Genomic DNA, 21,286 nt, shown 5'->3' with positions numbered 1-21,286 from the left:
GTGCGGCAGCAGAGGTGTTAGTGTGCGCCTTGTGTTGCAGGTGTTATGAACCAGCCTGATTTATGGGCCTGTGGTGGATGCTTCAGAGGGTATAATTAGCCAATCTCAGTCTGTCATGTGCAGTAAGAGGAGGGAAGACAGAGGATCCATCTTCCTCGCTCTGTCTCTTCCGCGCTTTTTGTGTGCGTGTGTGTGTGTGTGTGTGTTTTTTTTCCCATCTTTGTACGGAATCAGGTTTAGAAAATTGGAGCTTCAAATAGCAGCAGTTTTGATCACTTCTCCTCCTTGTTTCCAATGTTTGACTCTATTGTGAAGATGCATGGTGAAACACATTTACCAGAGTTTAAAGTTCAGGGGTGATCCTAATTGTGGGGAGCAGGGTTATAATAGTTTTGAATTTTTCATTTTAGTTTAGTTTTATTTCGTTTTGACTTTTTCTCCTTCAATTCAGTTAGTTTTAATTCGTTTTTAGTGTGGGTTTGCTAGTTTTTATTAGTTTTTATATTTTCAAAAATGCTTAGTTTTAGTTTTTATTAGTTTTAGTTTTAGTTTTGACGTCACGGACCATGAGGCATTAAGGTGCCGTAGCTGCCAGTTGGAGATAAACGGCCAGAGCGGAATAAATTGATCATATCAAGAGGCTTATATTGACAGGGACGAAAATGGAGGAAATTATATCTATAATTTCACTTAGTTTTTTTCTAAACACGCAATATAGTTTCAGTTAGTTATCGTTTTTGTCTTTTAATTTTCGTTTTTATTTAGTTCAGTTAACAAAATTGTTTTTTCAATTTTAGTTTTCGTTATTTCGTTCGGAGGGAGTTGAACCTTCGTATTTATTCATATTTTAATCATACATTTTCTGATTGTGACCAGAGGGTATTTGGGAGCTGGTGGAATCGGTGACGATGGTCTTTACCCAAACTGTACCGGAGGTGCCGCAGGATACCTTGATAGATGGATCTTTGGAGACAACATGTACAGATACCCCACCTGCAGAGCAAGTATCTTTCTCATGTTCAAATAAATAATGTGTTTGTCACAAGACAGTGCAGCAGGTGTGACTGCAACACGTGGTTCCTCCCCCAGACTCTGTACCTCACTGTGATGCCCTTTGACCCCGAGGGGATTTTGGGTACGATCAACTCCATTGTGATGGGATTTCTGGGGATGCAGGTGAGCCGGGTCATTTATTAGTCCAGTATGAGTCACACATTATAAATCACACACCTCGGTCTTCATGCAGATTTATTGTTGAATATCAAGTCATGCCTGAGGCGGTCGTCAAGATTATACTTTGAGAAAACAATATTTATTTCACTGAGATAATAGTTGATGCGCAACAGAAAAAGATGAATATTTGCAGATTTATGAAGTTCTGCAAGACAATATGAAACACAAAACCAGGTAAAACCTAGATCAATGACTAAGAGCAGGGACACGCTCGTTGGTCCACATGCAACTCCCAGGCCCTCTCCAGAATCCTGTGTTTCCTGGTTATTTCTGTGGCACATTTAAAGCAACTTCAGCTGACTGAAGTGCCGTTCAGGTGAAAGCAAATAAAAAAAATCTCCAAATCAACAATAGAATGAACAAATAAAGCAAAATAGCAAACAAGAATTTCTACTAAAATTGTAGGGTCAACAAGATTTTCATATATCTATATCCATAATATGAATCTATATATCTACATATATTAATAAATGTACAATGTATCACGGTTAAATTATAGTATTATATTGTTATATATAATGGTATGGTTATATAATTTGGTTATGTTATAATATTTTATAAAAATTATGTGAAGAAAAAAACAAAAAAAACAAAAAAAAAGCAAGATTTTCATATATATATATATATATATATATATATATATATATATATATATATATATATATATATATATATATATATATATATATATATATAAAACCAATGGTCTCAAATCTGATACTAGAAAGTAGCTTGTTCCACAAATCATAAAAAGCTGCATCACTTCTACTTTTCAGTTTGAATCTCAAGAGCAGCGGATTGATTTAACTCAGAACTCTGACAGGACGATGAACGTTTAAAAGCTTGGATAAGTGAGGCGCTCCCTTTCCGTTCAGAATGTTAAAACAAACAATAAAATCTCAAACTGGATCCCGTGCTGGACGGGAAGCCAGCGATGTTTCTCCCCCACCAGAAGGCGAGCTGCTTTATTCCTGACAGTTTGTAAAAGGAGGAGCAGAAACTGATCAATCCTAAAGTAGACAGAGCGGATGGATAACGAAGGCAACATCATGCGCAACTTTGTTTCCCAGCAACAGCAACTTATGATGCCAGCGTACCTGTAGACGGAGCAACTATGCCGTGTAACCGCTGGTGTTATCACGAGCCCTAACTCGAACCGCTTGTCTACAACACCGCTCACGTGCATTGATCGGGTTTAGATAAGAACAGGTGATGAATCATCTCCATCAGCATCAGTGAAATAAATCCTTGTTGTCTTACAGCCTTCATATATGACAGATATTTTTTATTTGACTCTAATAATCATTATTCATATGATTCATCATCTGTGTGTAAAAATGATTTTAATAATCAGATTTTAAATACTTGACACCCACAGGGGCTGATGTGGTCTGTGCTGTAACATTGTCCTGCAAAAGGATCGATTGTACCTGATCTCCATCCGCTGTGTCTGTGTGCTGCAAAAGAGACGTTGAGCACAAATCTAAAATAGTAAATTGCTATAAATGTGTAAAGTTTAAGTTGCTTTAGATCCTGAAAATTGTCGACCGAAAGCATCCAAACTGTCTACTACCACACGTTAGAGCTACTAGTTATAAATACTTCACATAATCCCACTTTTAACTGAAAAACAGGTCACACTTCTACTAGTTTGTAGTCGCTGCTCCCGTTATAGAAGCCCACCTGCGTCTTGTTCGCTGATTGGGTCGCCAGGCCCCACACGGTCGAGGACTACGAAAGATGTGATATAGTTACAGTATGCATGGATATGTAGGCAACAGAAACACAATCAACATGGTGATTAGCCTCCCAAAACAGTCTTAAGGCTGAATTATGGTTCTGCGTTAAATCGACGCCGTCGCCGTGACGCCATCGTGAACCTTCGGACTTCTCCGTCACTCCAATTCGCCGCGGTGCAGTACCCCCCACGGCCGCTAAGTCGCGATCTTTTCCTGAATGGTTTATCCGACTTTTCCGGTCACAGTGAATCAAAGAGATAAGGACAACTATTGTGCAAAAAACCAAAACAAAAAAAAAATCACACATACACGAAGAAAAGAGCGCTGAAAGTTCACGAGTGCTTCAAACCGAAAACCAGAAATGCATTGCTACCAAGCGAACCAATCACAGCCCTATCGTCTGCGTTTGGTCTGCGTCACCTCAACGCGTAGTTACAATTTTTGGGAGGTGAACGTCAGTGACGGCGTGTGGTACAGTGTGCGTCGACGCGTACCCTACGGTGTAGGCACGGCGTCATTTTGACGCAGAACCATAACTCAGCCTTTACAGTAATATTTGTCAAGGTTTGACATTCCCCCCAGCTTTCAGTTTCTGTTTTGCCCCGCCTGTGTCCCATCTTCCCTGATTGTCTGCACCTGTGTCTCGTCATGTCTCGTTATCCCCTGTGTATATCTGGTCTTGTAATTCCCTTGTTCCCTGTCGGACCGTACTGTCCTCCCTCCATGTGCTCCTGATTTTTGATCCCCGTTCATGTTAAGTTTAGATCCTGCCAAGCAGTGCTTTTTGTTTTTACCTTTGTGGAATAAATCCTTTTGTTTTTTGAGAACTCCTGCCTCCGGCCTCCCTCTCTCTCCTGCGTTTGGGTCCACACCTTACCCCCAGACGTGACAATATTAATGTCAGTAAATCAATTGTGAGTCCTGACAGTTTATTATTTTTATTATATCAGCTTTTATAGGTTAACAATTATAACTGGGTAACTAAGACAAAACCAGAATATTAATTTAAGGTATTAAATACCTTATTCACTTTATTCATACTTTATTTTGGTTGTTGTTGTTGAGAAGCTGCAGAACTGTCCCTCATGTTTCATAACACCTTCTTTTCTAACAGATGCTTTCCTATGTTAATTCACAAAGAAAACGTGCATCTACATAAGCCTTCCTCTAATAACATATTTATAAAACACAGAAGAGACAGTGAGACTGCAGCTAATTACGTCCTGCCTCAATGTTAAGTGCACAGCTGCGCTGCTTTATTGACACAACGTCGTCAGAGAGCGAGGAGAAAGAGGAGAAAGCTTTGGGTCTGTAGGCCTGAGCCCGCGCTGCTGACGGTGTCACTTATAACCATTTGGGGCTGTGGGAAGCTGCCACGCAGCAGCGGCCACATTGCTTAATTCCCGGTGGGCGGTTAGCTCTGAGCCCGTCAGTCATCGGGTCTTACAAGACACGCCAGGTGTCGGCTGCCGCCTCTGTGCTCGTCCGTGCTAATGCTCTCAGCTGAAACATATTCATCATCACCAAATTAATCAGAGGGCGCGGGCGACTTACACGCCACATCTGGCTCCATGGGACGGGAGAAATGTGACCGCCACGCCAGGGCCGCCGCATCCACAGCCACATCCCAGGACTATTCAGTTACCCAAGGCCAAATGTGCGGACACTCTGAGTGCTGGTGTTCATGTGGCATTTCTCATTAGCTGCATGAGTAAATGGGTTGTGGTCGTCCGTGTTTAACCCGGCCTCTCTCTCTCCACAGGCAGGCAAAATTATCATTTTCTACAAAAGGAATCACGCCCACATCATCTGTCGATTCCTGGCGTGGGCCATCGTCCTGGTACGTATGGCCGCACGTGGAGCTCTGAAACAAAGCTAATAAATGAAAGCGTATATAAAAGTCAATTGATAATTTAAAACCGAGACAGCAAATCACTTCAAACATTGTCGTCCCTCTATTACTCACGAGGAGCTGAGCGCTTTTATGGCCCCGGATGTTTTACTTCGCCCTTCCAGGTAAAGTCTGCGATGTGTTTTCCAGCCTCCTGGGTATTAGTCATCGCTGCCGAGGCCATTCATTAGACGGATCTGTGTGTGATCTCAGTACAATTAAAGAACATCCATGTGGGGCTGCGTTTCCGGGAAGACATGGGTATCCGGTACCTCAGGGGGATGCACGCCGTCTCGCTGCCCGCCTGTGGCTCACATGTGGTTTGAGGATGAGATTAAAACTTTGCATATCATCAACAGTCTGCTGCAAGTATGGGAGAGCCGTACCAGCCTTTGGGTGCCTGCTTGCAATGTTTGACAAGCAGAGGTGTCAAGTAACAAAGTACAAATACTTCGTTATCTTACTTAAAGGAGCTTGAGGCAGGATTGAGGCAGGATTTATGAAAAAAATTTGTATACGTTTTAAGTTTTCTAGTAATAATGTCAGATGAAGCGTTCCAAACCCAAAAGAATGAGCCCTCTAGTGTATCTGTCCGTTGCCTTGAACAGGCTGTGTGCTGCAAAATGTGCTGCAATTCGGGCCCAAATTTCCCGCGCTGGGCTGCGGATGTGACGTCACATGACGATGCATGTGCGTTCTCCCCGTTCTCCCGTGCCGGCTTCGCTGTTGGCTGCAGTACCCCTGACGGCCGTCGTGGAGAAGGGTGGCGCTAGAGAGTCTAATTTACTTAAAAGAGCCTCATGCTCCTTTAAGTAGAAATTTTGGTTATCTATACTTCACTGGAGTAATTATTTTTCAGACGACTTTTTACTTTTACTCCTTACATTTTCACGCAATTATCTGTACTTTTTACTCCTTACATTTTAAAAACCTCGCCTCGTTACTCTATTTCATTTCAGCCTTTAAAAAAAAACTATCCAGTTAAATTGCTCCATCCGGATAGAGTGAATTTGGTTGTGGTTGTTTCAGATGTTCTTGTCCAGTTTTGTTCTTACATCCGTTCCCTCAGATTCCTGCAACTAAACTTGGATGTACATTCCAATAAAGGTTAGGATAAATGATAACATGCCTCTGAAGTTTGACTTTTTGCACCATTACAATACTTATAGGCAACTAGTCATCATATCTCCTGCTCTCTGAAACACATGTTAATGCTCAATAGTACACATATATGGTTCTTTAAAATATTTGCATTATACTAAGATGTATTCATTTTCAATGGCGTTTGCCCTTAATGGCTTTTTTCCCCCTTACATTACTTTTACTTTTATACTTTAAGTAGTTTCAAACCAGTACTTTTACACTTTTACTTGGGTAAAAAACTTGAGTTGATACTTCAACTTCTACAGGAGTATTTTTAAACTCTAGTATCTATACTTCTACCTGAGTAATGAATGTGAATACTGAAGACATCTCTGTTGACAAGCAGAAAAAGAAGTTATTTGAATTTCATGAAGAGGGTTTGAGGTTGTATCGGTTTTAGTTTGGCGCCCTTTCTGGGTGGTCTGCAAAACACACAAAGAAGAGGCAAGCTGGCCTCTTTTTTTCCTCCAAAGGGGGACCGTGTCCCCCGGGGAGAAGTCAAGTGTTACCAGAGGTGACTTGTTTTGCATTTCTAAGCTTGCGACAGGAGGCTCGTCTGCTCTAACGAGACTTGGGAGGTAACCACATAAAATAAAAAGCCAGGCTGTTGCAGAGCCGTGCCTGGCCCCTGTTTTCATGTGTTCACTGAGATGCTGAAGAGATGCTCGTTTTTCTAAATGGGGTTAGTGGGAGCCCGCTCGCTGCGCAGGCAGACGTCCTGAACTGTCTCGGTGTCTGCAAGGCCCCGTGACCTCGGGCGATGATGGAGCTGGCGGAGCTGGCGTCATCAGCAAGCCTTTGAAATCAAACTGTGCAGGATGAAACGGAGGGTAGTCTCAACCAGAAAACAACAGGGGTTTTTTGCACAGCTTTGGGAATCCGGTCCTCTCAGACTGTTATGTTTAACTGTACAAGGTTTGTTTATTTGACTTTGAAACCACCCCGAACAGTGAAATTGATTGACTTGTCAGTAACATACATCTGGTCGTTCAGTCATCAGGTTTAGGAAGCTTTTGTTTTGTGGGTTGTTTTAACTCCACGATTTAAAAACTGACAAAAGCAAGTTATTTTCCAATGAAAATAAAAAATTAAGAAAACACAACACCACGCTTGCAAATCTGTACACTGAAAAAGACTAACATATGTACAGGACTGTCTCAGAAAATTAGAATATTGTGATTTTCTATAATGCAATTATAAAAACAAAAATGTCATACATTCTGGATTCATTACAAATCCACTGAAATATTGCAAGCCTTTTATTATTTTAATATTGCTGATCATGGCTTACAGTTTAAGAAAACTCAAATATCCTATCTCAAAAAATTAGAATATTCTTGAAATCTCAATCTTAAGATGTAAGCCATAATCAGCAATTTTAAAATAATAAAAGGCTTGCAGTATTTCAGTTGATTTGTAATGAATCCAGAATGTATGAAATTTTTGTTTTTTTAATTGCATTACAGAAAATAAAGAACTTTATCACAATATTCTAATTTTCTGAGACAGTCCTGTAGGTTGAGAAGATTTTTTAATACAGAAACTAAGACGGTTTGGTCTTAAACCCCACCCAACTGTGAAAGAGGACAATAACATTAAATAAAAACATCAGCAAAAAGGTCTTTACTAAGGATCGGAGCTGTGTCTAAGTCTAAATTGTGTTTACGATCCTAAAAAGACTTCCTGCTGCAATCGAGCTGGAGTCACCTGTCACACAAGATGATTGATGCTAATGCAGGTTTAGTCTTTGCTGATTACTGATTATATCTTTCATATCTGTGGTTTCCAAAAGCCTGCACGATGGTGTGGTCACAATAACATCCTGGTCTTCAGCGTGCACGTTTCCCATTCATAATGTCATATATCAAATGGGAGATGTCCAAAAAGCCCAAAGAACAAGCGGTTTGTGTTTGTGGGTAAGATCCTGTTTATATGGGGGGGATCAATTGAAATTCTGTTGTGTGAATTTAATGTCATTAACCTCAATTCTTAAATGACAAATCTCCTCCATTATGTGTCCTGGTGTTGAATCTTATTGACTATCATTGTGCTGCGAGCGGCTGGAGGGAGGTGAAATAAATTAGATCCATTTAGCTTCTCCCAGAGGCGCAGAGTGATAAAGTAACACATGAAGGAATAAATAAATATTAAGCTTTTATGGTTTTTTTCCACGACATCCCATGGTGCACCAGTCAAAACCTCCGAAAAGATGTGGATGGTATGAAGGATCATCAGCTGCTAGTGATGGATCCGTACGTTGACTTTAAATACAGGTACATAGAAACACAATGAGATATATTTCCTCCTGTGTTGGGGGTTGACAGAAAGCAGAGCATTTTTATTGATTTTAAAACGGATACAGAAAGAAAGAAAGAAAGAAAGAAAGAAAGAAAGAAAGAAAGAAAGAAAGAAAGAAAGAAAGAAAGAAAGAAAGAAAGAAAGAAAGAAAGAAAGAAAGAAAGAAAGAAAGAAAGAAAGAAAGAAAGAAAGAAAGAAAGAAAGAAAGAAAAATATAATAGAAATATATAATATTTGCACAAGAGCTTCACATGCATATTTCCTTTTTTGTATCATTTCACTTGTTAAATATATTTTTAGAGAAAGAAAGAAAGAAAGAAAGAAAGAAAGAAAGAAAGAAAGAAAGAAAGAAAGAAAGAAAGAAAGAAAGAAAGAAAGAAAGAAAGAAAGAAAGAAAGAAAGAAAGAAAGAAAGAAAGAAAGAAAGAAAGAAAGAATAATATAATAGAAATGTAAAATATTTGCACAAGAGCTTCACATGCATATTTCCTTTTTTGCATCATTTCACTTGTTAAATATATTTTTAGCTGTGTGTTGTTTTGTTTTTTTAACAATAGAGGAATCAAAATTAGTTTGTGTTTGGCCTGTTCTTTTATTGACTTTTCTAAAACAGTCCAACACACGCTTGAGGCTGGAAGTCGAGCCTCCTCGTGTTCCAGGCGCATGTTCTTGGCGTTAGCCGGTTTCCTCAGTGATGCTGCTCGACCACAGGATCCTCCTCGGGTCCACTCATCAGGTCCAGGGTGTGTCCATATACAGTAGATGACAGGCCGGGGTGGGGATTTCTGTGCAGACAGATACTCGGGGCAGCCACGCATCTTCCTCATAATAAACAGCGGCCCCAGTTAATTAAAGTTCAACGATCAGGCTCCAGAAGTGCGAGATTGAAATTGAGCGATTGCCCCACATACCAGCCCCATCCTGCACCCTGCTGCCTGGATAGCCTGGAGACTCAATCCAGCCACAGCTCGGCTATTTCCACGCCATCGATTCTGTCATCTATACACATGATGGATATCCAGCTAACGAGCATGTTTGGATTCTGATCCGCCGCCCCGGCTTCTCTCTCTGGTGCACAGACTGGTTCTTCCTGTATCTAAATCACATGTAAAAGTGAAAAGATGAGAGAATAAAGCCTCTCACTGTACTGTACGTTTCATAATATGTTATATACGTCCCAGTGGGAGTGAATGAGACCGCAGAGCCGTGCTTAAAAAGCTCTTTTAAAGGGAATATATTATGAAAAAATATCTACTTTTTGTACTGAAGTGAATACCAACTTCAAAGCACTGACATAATAAAACCTTTTCGCTTTTTTTGGGGGGTCTGTTTAGTCCAGGGATCGGCAACCCAAAATGTTGAAAGAGCCATATTGGACCAAAAACACAAAAAACAAATATGTCTGGAGCCGCAAAAAATGAAAAGTCTTGTATCAGCCTTAGAATGAAGACAACACATGCTGCATGTTTCTATATTACTTATAACTGGGGGAAGATTTTTTTTTTTCATTATGCACTTCGAGAAAACAGTCGAAATTTCGAGAAAAAAGTTGAAATTTCGAGAAAAAAGCCAAAATGTCAAGATTAATGTTAAAGTACAATCTTGAGGGCCGCTCGGTGGCGCAGTGGGTTAAGCGGCGGTTCATATACTGAGGCTACAGTCCTCCTGCAGCGGTCGCGGGCCCGCGCACCTTTGCTGCGTGTCTTCCCCGTTCTCTCTCTCTACCCCTTTCCAGTCTGCATCTCAATAAAGGGCCACTAGAGCCCAAAAAAATCTTAAAAAAAAAAGAAAAAAAAAAAAAAAAAAGGTCAATCTTCAGAAAAAAGTCGAAATGTCGAGATTAATGTTGAAGTGCAATCTCGAGAAAAAAGTTGAAATTACGAGAAAAAGGTCAAAATGTCGAGATTAAAAAGGAAAGGAAAAGGAAGAAAAAACGAGAAAAAAAGGAAAGAAAAAAAGAGAAAAAAAGAAGAAAAAAAGGAAAGAAAGCGTCAAACATTTTTGAAAAAGCTCCAGGAGCCACTAGGGCGGCGCTAAAGAGCCGCATGCGTCTCTAGAGCCGCGGGTTGCCGACCCCCGGTTTAGTCTGAAAATTAATTAAGTGAACCTGTGACATCTCAGAGTACAGTTATCCAGTTTAGTCATCTTTTTGTCATCCAGTATCACATCAAGCAGCATTAACAAACCTTAGAAGTGGATAATAACAAAGCTGTAGGACAGATTTCAAAAGAGGCCTTGCAGAAGAGGGGTGTGGACTGGAGATGCCGACTCCACCTCCTCCAGCCAGCTGCTATGAAGAGAGCTGAAAACATGGTTGGAAATGTGCTGTTGTTCTGTATCTATGTGCTCTTGTTGTTTTTTAATTTTGAAAAAAGTGCATTGTATGTGTTTACAGGCTGTCATCTCATTGTTTAAGCTTTTCTGCGGTTGACCAAATTGTCTTTTGCACCCTGACAGAGAGTTGGCGTGACCTGGTGCATCTCTCCTCACAGTTAATCTGTTAATCCGCTGGACTCGCTATCTGTTGCCTCACCTTTTGTAGCACAACACGGATAGCTTTATTGCCCCGCATCGATTTGAAATCTGTTTAATTTCCACCCTCAGGGAATCTCCGCAGCCATCCTTTCTAAGTGCACGCGAGATGGAGGATTTATACCTGTCAATAAAAACCTTTGGTAAGTGCTTCCTGACCCTCTAAATCCAGTCACTTTTCCTCACAAAAAGAAAAGGATGGGTTTCCAACGGGCACAAATCAAAGCTGCTAAAACACACATTTCTTAACCTCTAACAGCAGCCACGACTGTAAGTAATCATCCCGGGTGTTGGGAGTGTGAGATGGAGTGGCTCTACACCTGCTTAACATGCTCTTCTTGCAGAAAAACAGAGATCACCGCATCCTCTTTACCCCAGAAGCACTTATTACACATTTAGCAGCCCTGTGCAATGAAAAGGGAGCAAATTCGGAGAAAAATAATAACGTGGCCTAAGTGAAGACTCGCTGCTCCCGTTGTCCTGGGGAATAACATGGATCAGCACCTTGATAAATGTTCGTAATGATTTTGGATTTAAAGATGTGCTATTACTACCTCAGATTTAGATTACTTTACGATTGCACATTGGTTCCACCCCCATATTCTCCTTAAAATGATGTGAATCATTTTAATGTTGCAGCAGGAAGCATGCCATTACATCTGTGATGTGTAAGCAAATTCCTCATGATGTTCCTCAGGGGCCCTCCACTAACGCCACTCTCATCCCTTGCTATTACTGTACCTGCCTGGCTTTTATAGGCAGTTCATCACACGCAGGTTATTGAGCTCTTGAGTACAAGTCCCTGCCTGAATGTCTAGAAGTAATTAACTCCAGGCCAAGAGTCCTTTTTTGGCCCCACTTCAACTGAAATGAAAAAAAAAAGAGAGAAAGAAAACGGCTCTGGTCGGCAGCCATCATACATTAGATGATATTTCATCAAGCATTCTTGCACTTAGCAACAGACAGGGACATGGATAGCTGGCAATGCTCCACGTAGCCGTTGCCAAGGATTCACGCGCCGATGCCTTAGACCGAAACTGTCCTACGATTTTCTGGATTGGCTCAAGAGCTGTGGGTGTTATTTATCTGCAGCAGAGAATTGATGGACTAAGTGTGTTTACATCCTTGTTCACACCAAACTGCTAGTATTTTAGAGATGCCCACGAGTAGGGAGTAAATGCTGTTGTTGTAAAGTGTTACTGACAGCCTGTTTCTCCAGGTCCCTGTCCTACGTGACGTGTATGGGCTGTTTCTCTTTCCTGCTGCTCGGAGGCATGTACTTTGTCATCGATGTGAAGGGCTGGTGGGCTGGACAGCCCTTTATTTACCCAGGTACTGTTCCTTCATGGACCAAGACACTGAGTGTTTTATGACAACAATGATTTGATTTGGCTGGAGAAAAAAAGCAACCTCAAGCTACTTCCACACAGATATTTAATATTTGAAACAATAATCTTTGACTGGATAAGCAATAGCAGAAATAATACAGGACTGTCTCAGAAAATTGGAATATTGTGATAAAGTCCTTTATTTTCTGTAATGCAAAAATGTTGTACATTCTGGATTAATTACAAATCAACTGAAATATTGCAAGCCTTTTATTATTTTAATATTGCTGATCATGGCTTACAGCTTAAGAAAACTCAAATATCCTATCTCAAAAAATTAGAATATTCTGGGAATCTTAATCTTAAACTGTAAGCCATAATCAGCAATATTAAAATAATAAAAGGCTTGCAATATTTCAGTTGATTTGTAATGAATCCAGAATGTATGACATTTGTTTTTTTTTTAATTGCATTACAGAAAATAAAGAACTTTATCACAATATTCAAATTTTCTGAGACAGTCCTGTATGTGGAAGGTAACTTGTCACACAACCAGTTTCAAACACCGAATGTTTTGATCAAATGTGATCCCAGAAAGATGGTCATGGCCCTACAAGCCTGTCAGATGATTACTGAAACTATTGGTTGCTATAATCCAAATGTATCTGCAGCTTGTCTGGTGGTAATGCAGCATACACGCTACCTTTGTGTATTCAGGCACAGATGTTCTCTTTTTACTTCTGCCACAAACAGACACAGAGGCTGATCGGGGATCATCCAGCCATGCACATCTCTCCCCTCATGTTTGAGCAGATTCACTTCATGGAAAGTTTACCAGCCACTTCTGAATGAAAACAGCAGATTTTAACAGCTCATAAGCTGCTTGCAGGGACAAAAAGGTGTGATAAATACATAAATAAATAAGCCTTCTGGTGGAAAAAATGTAATGCAGGAGCAACAAATCAGAGAAAGTGATGTAGGAATAAAACCCGGTAGAGAGAAACTTTCAGGGGCTTTGTGATCGTTTTTTGAGTTTTCAAATTAAACATGATTTCAGTTGAGTTTCCAAAAGTTTACAGAGGTCACAAATACTGGATCAGTTTACAATCACTGGATCGTTAGCAAAACCTATACATTAAAAAAAAAAACAACGTACTAATGTGAAAATAGCCTTTTTTCTTAGATCAGGGGTCGGCAACCCAAAATGTTGAAAGAGCCATATTGGACCAAAAACACAAAAAACAAATATGTCTGGAGCCACAAAAAATGAAAAGTCTTGTATAAGCCTTAGAATGAAGACAAATGGCGAAAGGCAAAATGTCGAGAAAAAAGTCAAAAGTTCAAGAAAAAAGTCAAAATGTTGAGGCAAAAGTCGAAATGTCGAGAAAAAAGTCGAAATGTTGACAAAAAAGTTGAAATGTCGAGATTAATGTTGAAGAACAAACTCGAGAAAAAAGTCTGAATGTCGAGAAAAAAGTCGAAATGTCGAGATTAATGTTGAAGTACAATTTCGAGAAAAAAGAAAAAAGTCGAAATGTTGATAAAAAATTTGAAATGTCGAGATTAAAAAGGAAAGGGAAAAAGGAAGAAAAAAAGAGAAAAAAAAGGAAAAAGAGAAAAAAGGAAAAAAGAAAAAAAGAAGAAAAAAAAGAAGAAAAAAAGAGAAAAAAGGGAAAAAAAGCAAAGAAGAAAAAAAGGAAAAAAAAGGAAAAAAAGGTCAAACCTTTTTGAAAAAGCTCCAGGAGCCACTAGGGCAGCACTAAAGAGCCGCTCTAGAGCCGCTCTAGAGCCGCGGGTTGCCGACCCCTGTCTTAGATACAGTAAATGTTGTGTTTTCAGTATGTCTTGGCCTTTGATTACTCTTAAACACAATATTAGGTCATCAAACTGTTGAACTTTCCCTCAAACATGAGACAATGACGAGAAACCCAGATTTCTAAGCACGTTAAACTAAGCGCTCAACTTGCAGCTCTTTGTTTATGCTGCATGTAAATGATCATGTGATGAAGTTCCTTCCATGTTCAAGCGGACGCCCCCCCCCCCCCCCCCCCCCCCAAACTAAACTAAAACATGTGTCTGACTCTGCACAAATATTACTACATTGAAGTGAAGATGAGTCATGAGTGAAGCGTGCATTCAAACTTTGAACCCACGGAAAAATACATTCACCGTCTTCAAGCTCCTGGAACTGTTGGTCTTTATTTAGGAAAAGATGACTTTCCACTGCTAATATTGGAAGAAAAGGTTTATTTTTTTTAGCTTTAAACTAATAGACAGTTGCAAACATGCAAGCTGCAGCTTAAATCGGCAGCTTTCACGTTTGCAGCGGTGCAAACGCGACTTGTAGTGCAGCAAGTTGTGTTGATTGGCAACTATTAACACATAGCTTTTACCAAATGGGACATGACACATGTCTCCACGTGGTAAATTAGATTAAAAAGTAAATGCTGTCATGAGCAACCCTTATTGCTCATCAGACAGGAATCATGAAAGACAACGACCCGGGGCCCAGATGGGCCGATGCTGCAGCTGTGCCGAGAGGCTCATGACACGGGTCTAAAGTTACGGGTCTAGATGTCAAACTCTTTAAATCCCTTTTACGCCGAGTTTTCTCTGTTCAGGCGTTTTCCACCCCTCTCTTATGCAGAAGTCAGGTGTGAGGGCCTAAAAGAGAGGAAAACAAGTGAGCTGAGAAAAACAGAGCGTAGAGATGAGAAGAGGAGCGTCTGTTTGAGTTATAACGTTTCTAGCAGCTGTAATCGAGTTTTTCACTTATTTGACAGTTTTTGAAGCCGTTTTGCTCTTACCTGTAAAATCTTTATGTTAAACATTTTTAATAAATACATCAGAAGTGGACAGAGGTGTCTTCAGTATTCACATTCATTACTCAGGTAGAAGTATAGATACTAGAGTTTAAAAATACTCCTGTAGAAGTTGAAGTATCAAGTTTTTTACTCAAGTAAAAGTATAAAAGTACTGGTTTCAAACCTACTTAAAGTATAAAAGTAAAAGTAATGTAAGGGGGAAAAAAGACATTAAGGACAAAGGGCATTGAAAATGAATGTATCTTAGTATAATGCAAATATATTAAAGAACCATATATGTGTACTATTGAGCATTAACATGTGTTTCAGAGAGCAGGAGATATGATGACTAGTTGCCTATAAGTATTGTAATGGTGTAAAAAGTCAAACTTCAGAGGCATGTTATCATTTATCCTAACCTTTATTGGAATGTACATCCAAGTTTAGTTGCAGGAATCTGAGGGAACGGATGTAAGAACAAAACTGGACAAGAACATCTGAAACAACCACAACCAAATTCACTCTATCCGGACGGAGCAATTTAACTGGATAGTTTTTTTTAAAAGGCCGAAATGAAATAGAGTAACGATGCTGTTTTTAAAATGTAAGGAGTAAAAAGTACAGATAATTGCGTGAAAATGTAAGGAGTAAAAGTAAAAAGTCGTCTGAAAAATAATTACTCCAGTGAAGTATAGATAACCAAAATTTCTACTTAAGTAAGGTAACAAAGTATTTGTACTTTGTTACTTGACACCTCTGGAAGTGGAGAGTACACAGTTATAAAAAACAAAAAGTGCCATTGTTTTGTTTTACTGAGCAATCTCTTTCAATAACCTCATCCCGTCCTCCCGCAGGGATGAACTCCATCGTTGTGTACGTTGGCCACTCTCTGCTCGGTTTCTACTTCCCTTTCAGCTGGGAAATGCGCTTCCAGGCAAGCCACTGGGAATCCCTGCTCCAGCACCTTTGGGCGACGGCGCTGTGGGTGCTCATCGCCTACCTGCTCTACAGGAAGAAATGCTTCCTCAAAATATAAGCAGGATGAACTTTCCCACTTTTTTTTTCTATTATTAAAAACAAATGATGTATGCACAGTTGAGTACATACATCATCCCAACATCTGTGGGAGTTTTATAGAGCTGATGTATTATTCTTGGCTTAAATAACATACAGAAACAGAGAGTCCATCGTTTTTCACTGCTGAGGTCTTCAGTAACAGGATGTAGTGAAAACTTTCTGGATTGTACCATCACTCAAAATAAAACAAATAAAAGATTGTATTTAAATCACCACACAACATATTACAATGTCGTTATTTCTTTAACTGATCCTAAAGTGTGCAACCATGATTTAATCACTTGTAAAAACCATTTTTAGCAGCAATTACTGACATTGTTTTCTGTATGAGGTCAATTGTTCGCTTTGTAGTGGAAGAATTTTGGCTCCGTCTTTGCATCTGAATCAGGTTAATGTCTGACTTTTTTTGTGGCACCTTTCTGCTTTTCCAGCCGCGCTGTGGTAAATGAGCCGACATGCTCGTCCTGCTGCAGTTTCAGCCAAGTTTAATACAAAACAGCCAGACTTCTCTGTGTTGCCTTTCTATGTCCACTCTGTTGTTCATAAAGGTTAGTCATGGCAACCTTCTGAATAAAGCCTTTACATACACAGTTATTTTCCTGCTGTATGGTCATGACCCTCAACATTTAAAGGTATTATCCATGATTTTGGAGAGCTAGCAAGATTTGAAAGTGGCACCTCGTGTAAGCCCCGCCCCCTCCTCCCCCTCCCGTCAGCGCAAAACAAAACTACCCCATGTCTCATTCACCTGTAAGCGAGGCCGGTTTTAGGGGGGGCAGGGGTGGGCTGTGCCCACCCAAACGTGCATCCTGCCCACCGGCGTCTCCATCCCGGCGAGAGTGGAGAGCAGAGAGCGGAGAGGGGCTGGCGGTGCGCTGCAGGCTCTCGAGCCACGGCTACGGCATATCCTACGGCGTAGGCGTAGGCTACGGCGTAGGCGTAGGCGTACCCTACGGGGTACCCTACGGCGTAGCCGTGGCTCGAGAGCCTGCATGGCACCGCAGCGCTCCGCCAGCCACACCGGCGCTCTCCGCTCTTGCCGGGATGGAGACGCCTCCATCCCCACGGACCCCCATACTGCTTCCGAGCCGGAGCTGCTGCGGCGCTTCATTGCGGCTTCACGTGTCCCCGCGGGCTGCTGCTGCTGGGCGGAGAGTCCTGCAGCAGCAGTCCGGACCGACGCTTTGCTCCCCGCTCTCACACACAGCGGGGGCCGAGCCGCTCTGGAAATAACTACATAATAACTACATACTGGGGGTCCGTGGCAGAGGGGAGAGAGGGGGGTTACACTGGGACACTGTGAGCCCAGGAGGACCCATGGGAAGTGGACACGGGGGGCTGGAAGCGAGTGCGCGCATGGGATAGGGGCGGGGGAGTCGTGGGCGGCATGAAGGCATCTGATTGGTTCTTTCCCCCCCTGCCAATTCTCTGGCCCTGGACCAATCTGTTTCATTTGGACCGAATGAAACGGATTGGTTAGAGTTTTTACATGATTTAAGCTGGGAGGGGGAGGAGGGGGCGGGGCTTAGAGGAGGTGCCACTTTCAAATCTTGCTAGCTCTCCAAAATCATGGATAATACCTTTAATGTGAAGCCTCTTAGCGTCACACTTGGGCCTAAAAGCAAAGTCAGGACTCACACGGGTTCAAACTGCACTACACTGTGTTAGGTTAAAAAGTCATCAACATACATTAATTAACTTAGAAAAAGACACCGGAGACTTATGGAATGATTTTCAATGGCCTTCTGCAGAAGGGAAGCACAGTCGAAGCTTGCAGAGCAACAGCCCTCTCGCTCTCGACGAAATGCTTGCTGTTTCATCCTCAGGGGCTTTTTATTTAAAATGGGACACAGGAAATTACCATATTTAGGTAGCCAATAGAAAATAGACATACAATGGACATATGGAAGAAAACGGGAAACATACAGAGGAACAGACATCGGGGTCAAAATGTCACACATGTGATATTTTCAGTTAAAGAGGTAAACAGAAGCTTAAAGTTTTTATAAACCATAGGTCGCTGAGGTTATATGCCCTCTGGGGCTGAAACAGGAACTCTGAACAGATGTGTGCAGGCTAACTTTACAAATATAATAGAACAGTTGTCCCAGGACAGTCCAAAAACCCCTGAGTATCTCTCAGGAATCTATGCATGTGATCGGTTTCAGGGCAAAGGTCAATTTGGGCCTCCTCCTGAACCCAGGAAATCTGTGACGGATGTGTCCATCTGACAATGGTTCATTGACAGACTGAGAAGTCAGCAGTTTTAACCTCCTGCATGGCAGGCGAGAATTCTACCACTGAACTACCAATGCATGTCATGAGAATAACAGGCAGTTTTCTAATTCTGATTTTGGCAGTTTCACAGTGATAAAACTTGGATTAATCCCACATTTCCCTCCTTTTTTTATCATTTTGAAACTTCAACAGTAAAAAAAAATAAAACACTCCAGTGTCATCGTAAACATACAGGTAATGAAAACACAGAACAGTACAAAGACAGTAATAGTCGGAATCGGAATCGTAATCTCAGTCATTATGTCAGCATGACTCAGTAGTGAAAAAGTTTCTTCCATTCCTCGGACTCCTCTCCTAGTTTGTTGTCGCAAGTCAGTTTGACTAGTCTTCTTCAGGCCGGGCTGGCGAGTAGGCATCAGTTGATTACTTCGGCGAGCAAAGGTTGTGGTACCGCTCGACTTCCCGCACTACTCGAGCCTGGCACTTCTCTGCTAGCTTTCACTGCAACTGGTGAACGCAGTAGATCGTTCAGCAGCCTTTACTGCTGCCGGTGTCCTGATCTGGACAGCAAAAAGGACCCGTCCTGATGAAGTGATGACATTTCACCACTCGACTCAGGATCCGGTTACCCAGTTTCAGCAGTTCCTGCTTTAGGAGAGGGAGAGAGGAAGAAACAGCAGCGTACAAGAAGACGATTCTCATGTACAGTTCGACTAATGGCCGTCATTCAGGCCATGGCTTTCTTGAGCCTTAACTTAACAGGCTATTAGTTCACTCCAAGAACGAAATCCATATGAACAACTTCAAATGGATAGGTCCTTTCATGTTGTATCTGCAACATGTCGGAAAACTCCTACTAAAAAATTTTTTAAAGGGTATTTAGTATTTAATCCTCATGATGTATCATATGTACCCCTACTCCCTCCTGTTGAGCCATAGAAATTCCCTATGGCTCAACTTAGCCACCAGGGGGAACAACTTCCTTGGAAGCACCGGTCTGCTTCGCAGCATTATTTCGCATGCCGACAGGGGTGGGGGTTTCGTGTCATCAGGCCCCCTCCTTGTTGACTTCTCCCTGGAAGAGTCAGGCTGCCAGAGTCAGGCTCCCCAGATAAGTGGCCCTCCCACTTCTTGACCTTCGCACCCTGGCAAGTCTGCAGGTCTGACTCAATGATTCTCTAGGGTTGGATATCTATGTCCCTCAGAGATCCCCCCTCCCATCACCAGATTAGATGGGGCAAAACCTTTAAAATTCTGTCTCCCACCGTAGATTAGACTACAGAATTTCTCATTGAAAAACGTTCTTATTTCAACCCAAGTAGGTTATGATCTTATTAAAGTAACACCACACAAAAACTGTCAGTGCAGCAACTCTCCTGCAACGTAAACAGTAGTCTTCAGTGAACTTATATATATATATATATATATATATATATATATATATATATAAACAAATAGTCCTAGTCACAAAACGTCGGACTGAAAGGAATCATCCTATCAAATAATGCCTTCTCAACTGTTGTTGAGCTCTATTTTCCCCAAATCAAAAGAAATGCCAGAAAATTGTCATAAAATTGTCAGAAAATTATCTCCAGATTAATCATATAGTCTTCAGGAGATTCCTAATCTTCTGTTTGCATGCTGCAACGCAAATGCACGCTCTTCTATGAAAACTCATAGAAGTCTTAAGAAAATTGTGGGATAAATTCCCATGCGTAAACTACACATAGACAAAAACCCACTAACATTAAACACAACTTCAGATCATCTGCATGTGGGTTTGTGTATCAGTGCAAATGTGTGAATTTTTTCTCCTCAAACTACACTAACTAAGCTCAATTGGTGCATTTTAAATTAACTCACAACCTAGATGGTAGCAAAACTGATCACAAATGTACACATTTTCAGTGTGAATAGCTAGTATGCATCCAGAAGTTCTTCTTTTCTAAAAAGATTGTACAACGGGTTTGTTACTCCTGCATACAATCCTTTCTGTGTAAAATATCACTGACATACAAATGACAGTAGGCTAATGAACACACCCCCTTCCACTGTATTCTAAAAATACAGCGGCGCTAATTTCATTGTACAAAACCCATCCTCTGAAGCTGTCAATCATCAGTAGTGATTTCACAACAGACAGAGTAAGGACAAATGATTGATTTGTTTTACATTCATGTCACAAACAACCCAATCATTTTATCTCATGCTCGCAAATTGCAGGAATCCCATTTCCATACAATCCAAGTCAAATACAGTGTTACAAAAGTAATCTGCAAATTAAATGGTGAATTAACCCAATTTAAAACTTCTATGATTCTATGCCTTCATTCAGGGCTTAGAATGATAGAACAAACTATATTTCTCCATTTCTACGTCTCCTCCATAAGGAGAGCTTCTCACTTCTCAGCCTGCACCCGCTCGTAAACCGGAGCATGCTTTCACACACACACACTCTCTCTGCAGCTTGGCCCTGCAAACTCTGCAGCTGTTTCACAAGGTCTCATGAATACACACACACAGAGAGTGTCTCTCACAAACACACACAGAGACACACACACAGAGCTGCAGCTTGTCACACAGACACAGAGAGTCACACCCAGCTGCAGCCCCCACTTCTCCCCATCTTCACGTAGCTTTCTTTACCTTTTTCTTTCTTGCTAAACCTTGTCCCGTTTTGGACATTTAATCAGTTTTCTTTTAGTCTTAAATTAGTCCATTTACTTCTTTTTAAGTTTCGTGTATTATTATTTTGCAAGATTTGTCTCCATTTTCTTAAGTTTGAGGACGTCTCCCCATCAATTAAGCATATTTTGAGATTCTTTAAGCATAAATTTCAGCTTAACCACGCCTCTGCTATTTTTCGTCAGTTATTTTCTTTCCTAAGTTTCTCTCAGAACACAAGTTTCCTTTTTCAACAGTTTGGTTTTAGCCTGATCTTTAGTGAACAATTTAAATTTTTCCTCTCAATTTTAGAAACCCCACATTGAACACACAGTTTTCC

The 21,286-nt window shown here is 41.0% G+C and overlaps 1 protein-coding gene across 2 annotated transcripts in view; it reads left to right on the top strand.

The window, feature by feature from the left end:
* si:dkey-192p21.6 (uncharacterized protein LOC565246 homolog) overlaps positions 1-16,584 on the top strand; it is a 43,615-nt gene extending 27,031 nt beyond the window's left edge. The window contains exons 13-18 of one of the 2 annotated variants that reach the window (XM_061746048.1): positions 877-1,000; positions 1,090-1,176; positions 4,735-4,812; positions 10,908-10,978; positions 12,055-12,167; positions 15,822-16,584. In XM_061746048.1, the coding sequence (XP_061602032.1) occupies positions 877-1,000; positions 1,090-1,176; positions 4,735-4,812; positions 10,908-10,978; positions 12,055-12,167; positions 15,822-16,003 (655 nt within the window). In that variant the 3' untranslated portion in view covers positions 16,004-16,584. The remainder of the gene's footprint in view (positions 1-876; positions 1,001-1,089; positions 1,177-4,734; positions 4,813-10,907; positions 10,979-12,054; positions 12,168-15,821) is intronic. The other variant, XM_061746049.1, reaches the window with a different exon arrangement.
* The last annotated feature ends 4,702 nt before the right edge of the window (positions 16,585-21,286 follow it).

Source organism: Cololabis saira, chromosome 17 (assembly GCF_033807715.1).
Source record: "Cololabis saira isolate AMF1-May2022 chromosome 17, fColSai1.1, whole genome shotgun sequence".
In the NCBI taxonomy this organism is placed as follows: domain Eukaryota; kingdom Metazoa; phylum Chordata; class Actinopteri; order Beloniformes; family Belonidae; genus Cololabis; species Cololabis saira.
This window is presented reverse-complemented; position numbering and strand designations above follow the sequence as displayed.